Below are 4,204 nucleotides of genomic sequence, written 5' to 3' on the forward strand. Positions count from 1 at the left end.
GAAAATTTTCTTATGGCAAAAAGTAATCAACGAATTGCGCAAGGTCATACCAATACAATGTGAGTTGAAGGGTGCATGTTATATAGGGCTCATTGAAGATAATCATGTGCTAATTAGGTTATCATTGATGGGGGTTTATGTTCATCTACTCTCGAAGCCAACTTTTTATTTGAAGGCACAAGGTGAAATATGGCAGATGCGATATACTAAGTGGAATCCATGGTGGAAACCTGATGAAGACACCCCCATTGCTATTGCGTGGATTAGCTTGCCAGAGCTGCCACCTAATATTTTGGTAAGGAATTCGTATTTTCGTTGGCAAGAGCAATAGGTAATCCACTTCATATTGATTTGGCTACACAAAATGGCACAAGACCTAGCTGTGCAAAGGTTAAGGTAGAAGTAAATTTACTTGCAAAATTTTCTCAAAGAATTAAGAGAGTGGAAGAAGATGATGAGACTGGGCCGGATGAATCTAAATGGATCAAGATCAAATATGACTACTTGTCAAAATATTGTAATACATGTAGAAAGCAAAGGCACAACGAACTTGAATGCTGGGTAATTCATCCAGAATTACATAAGAGGTACGATGACAAGGTAGAGAATCAAGATACTGGAAGGGAAGTAGTTGGTACTGCAGTTGCTTCAACTAAAGTACTCTCAAGTGGAAACGTTTTGGGTAAACCAATAACAAATAATGCCAAGCAGGAGTGGATACAAGCAAGAAAGAATAAGTATTAACGTGATAATAAGGGTCATATAATTGGCAATACAAATTAAAGGAGAAAGTAGTTGACAATAGGAAGGGAAAGAACAAAGATGAGGGAGTATCAACAAAAAACAAATGTAATGCTTTGGAGGTAGAAGAAATTGATAAACCAACTTTAAGGGTCACTGATGGCAAAGGAGATGGAAAAGGCAAAGAAAAAGAGAAAGAACAACATATGTCAGTTACCAAGAAAGGGTAGAAGAAGCAACTTGGTAATAATGCTATGAATGATAAGGAGAAGAAGCAGGTAAGGAATGTTGAAAATCCCAGCTCCAATCCTAAGAGTTCTAGGATTACTGTAATGGCTAAGGAAGGTGTTCCTAATCCTAGTGATACAAGAATTAAGGTAGAGAAAAGTATGAAAGCTAGGAAAGAGAATCCGGGTGGAAATATGAGCCCTAATCCTAGTAATAATGGGATTAAGGATGCAACTACAAAGGAGAGGACGGTCGACTGGGTTCAAAGGTGCTTTGGTACACAGAATGAAGATCTTAATGTTAATTTAAACCACTCATGCCACGAGGTTCCTTCCCAGACCTTTGTGGAATCACCCAAGTCAACTGGAGCTATTAGAGGTGATAGACAGTTATGGAGTGATGAAGTACCGGAGTTTGATGATGATTCAGAAGCAAATACAAGCACAAGAGCTAATGATCAGAGGGGCAACTTACAGCTTGAACAAGTAGACAGTGTGGACCTAAGTAAACCCTAGCTCCCAGGAAATTAGGCTTGATGATTTAGAGAGGACCAATGCTCAACAACCTTTGCAACCAATTAAAGATGATACAGGACCACGAAGTGAACCTAGAATCAATGGTGGATCAACTGCAGAACCAGCTGGGAGGAACAACTTCAATGGAACAATAAACCCTAGAAAAACTGTTCAAATTTTGGACAATTCTAGAGGTGATCCGGTGGAGATTTTGGGGACGGAAAAAGTTGACAATGTTAATGTTAACGTCATAGATGATACAGTGAGGGAAAATCAACAAACACCTCAGGGCAAGACCACTGATCTTAATGGAACAGTAACTTCTGGGAAACTAGCTACAGTGAACCTTAATTTAGGCAATGTCTATGAACTCCAAGTCGGGATGATGCAGAAAGTTGTAGGCAACTTAGAGAAGAATGACAAGGTATATAAGGAGCAGGATATTGTACCAAAGACAACAGGAGCATTAGAGGCAATGCCAATGGCTTGTGCATCAGCCACTAATCAGATCATGCAGCTTTAGCTCAATGTTCCAGTGAAGTCTCCTTTGCAAACATTGCATGATCTAGTCACTCGCAATGTGGCACCCATGGAAATAGCTTTGATGGAGCAGCAACAACTGGAAGAAGATGGATATGATGAATCAACTGCTGAAAATTTCAAACAAGTGGCAAGGGAGGCTGATCTATCTCCTAGAACTAGTGTAAAAGGGGGTAAGAAACAAAGAAGCAGACTCACAAAGAACCTCTTCAACCTTTAAGAATCATGTTCATGAGCGCAGCCTCACAAACTAAATGATGATCAAGAAATTGATTTGGAATATTAGGTCTGTAAATACACGGCAGGCCTTTCCTAGAGTGATCAATATGCAAAGGTAGCACAGTTTCTTTATCATTGAATTAATTGAGCCCTTTTAGAATGCAGGACACATACAAAGGTATAAGAGAAGGCTTAACATGGAGACTGCTTTTTCAAATTTGAATAGAAAGATATGATTGTTCTTTGATGCTGTGGTAAAATGGGAATTAGTGATGGAAACTACTCAACAAGTGACTGTAAAGGTATTCCATCATGACATCAGGCAACACATTATGATGACCTTTGTTTATGCAAAGTGCTCATCTTTGGAAAGATTGGAATTGTGGGATAACTTGTATTACATGGTAAGTGAAATAGAGTAACCTTGGCTAGGAGGAGATTTTTATGTGGTGTTACATGAAGATGAGAAGATCGAGACAGTGCCATTGGTCCTGATGGATTTACTAGATAATTTTATCAAGTCTACTGGGAGGTGATCTACTGGGAGGTCCATTTACATGGTGGAATGGGAGACCTAATACTGAGTGTGTATTTAAGAGGTTGGACAAGAGTTTTGTGAATTTGCCATTTCAGAATATTCTCCCAACCATTGAAGTGGAACACTTGATCAGAACTGGATCAGATCATGCACCATTACTCATGACTTGTGAAGAGTACGCTACAAACTTTGTCAAGCCATTCAGATTTTTAAACTTATGGACAAAACATGTTACATTCATGAAGGTGGTGAGACATAATTGGAATGCTGAGTTCATTGGAGATCCTTTTCTAATATTCAAGCACAAACTCAAGAAGGTGAAGGCAACTTTGTCTAAATGGAGTAAGGATTCTTTTGCTGACATCTTCAAACAATTGGAAATACTGGACGATATTGTTAGGGTGAAGGAGATGTTATTCAAGGAGGAGCATACAATTGAGAATAGGATTATCCTTCAGAAAGCTCAATCAGAATTGAAGAAATACCTAAGTATAGAGGAGCAACACTGGAAGCAAAAAGCTGGTATGACATGGTTTGCTGAGGGTGATAAAAATACTAGTTTCTTTCACAACCATGCTAATGGCAAGAGGAAGAAACTATAATTGAAAAAAATTCAAAATAGATATGGGGCATGGCTAGATGATCAAGATCAAATGGCTACTGCTACTGTTGAATTCTATCAAAGACAATTCGCAAAAGAGGGGGATCCTACAGATTTCTCAATGTTGGACAATGTACCAACTATGGTGTCCATGGAACAGAACTTGGAGTTATGGAGGTTTCCAACATTAGAAGAGGTCAAGAATGCAGTTTTTGAGCTAAGTGGAGACAGTGCCATTGGTCCTGATGGATTTACTAGATAATTTTATCAAGTCTACTGGGAGGTGATCTACTGGGAGGTCCATTTACATGGTGGAATGGGAGACCTAATACTGAGTGTGTATTTAAGAGGTTGGACAAGAGTTTTGTGAATTTGCCATTTCAGAATATTCTCCCAACCATTGAAGTGGAACACTTGATCAAAACTAGATCAGATCATGCACCATTACTCATGACTTGTGGAGAGTACGCTACAAACTTTATCAAGCCATTCAGATTATTAAACTTATGGGAAAAACATGCTACATTCATGGAGGTGGTGAGACATAATTGGAATGCTGAGTTCATTGGAGATCCTTCTCTAATTTTCAAGCACAAACTCAAGAAGGTGAAGGCAACTTTTTCTAAATGGAGTAAGGATTCTTTTGGTGACATCTTCAAATAATTGGAAATACTGGAAGATATTGTTAGGGTGAAGGAAATGTTATTCGAGGAGGAGCCTACAATTGAGAACAGGATTATACTTCGGAAAGCTCAATCAAAATTGAAGAAATACCTAAGTATAGAGGAGCAACATTGGAAGCAAAAAGCTTGTATGACATGT

At 38.7% G+C, this 4,204-nt stretch overlaps 1 protein-coding gene across 1 annotated transcript; it reads left to right on the plus strand.

Annotated features, from left to right (window-relative positions):
* Positions 1 to 2,073: 2,073 nt before the first annotated feature.
* Positions 2,074 to 3,383, plus strand: LOC142180002 (uncharacterized). Its single transcript, XM_075250918.1, has 3 exons — positions 2,074 to 2,197; positions 2,514 to 2,647; positions 2,751 to 3,383. Exons 1-3 carry the CDS (start codon positions 2,074 to 2,076, stop codon positions 3,381 to 3,383), a joined length of 891 nt encoding a protein of 296 aa, XP_075107019.1.
* The last annotated feature ends 821 nt before the right edge of the window (positions 3,384 to 4,204 follow it).

This window comes from Nicotiana tabacum, chromosome 4 (genome assembly GCF_000715075.1).
Source record: "Nicotiana tabacum cultivar K326 chromosome 4, ASM71507v2, whole genome shotgun sequence".
In the NCBI taxonomy this organism is placed as follows: Eukaryota; Viridiplantae; Streptophyta; class Magnoliopsida; order Solanales; family Solanaceae; genus Nicotiana; species Nicotiana tabacum.

Excerpts from the sequence above, each read along its gene's own strand:
- LOC142180002 (XM_075250918.1), top strand. The coding sequence starts at position 2,074 with ATGGAAATAGCTTTGATGGAGCAGCAACAACTGGAAGAAGATGGATAT. Across the intron at positions 2,198-2,513 it reads TAGAACTAGTGTAAAAGGGG|TGATGGAAACTACTCAACAA; the intron begins GTAAGAAACAAA and ends AATGGGAATTAG. Across the intron at positions 2,648-2,750 it reads GGGATAACTTGTATTACATG|ATAATTTTATCAAGTCTACT; the intron begins GTAAGTGAAATA and ends TGGATTTACTAG.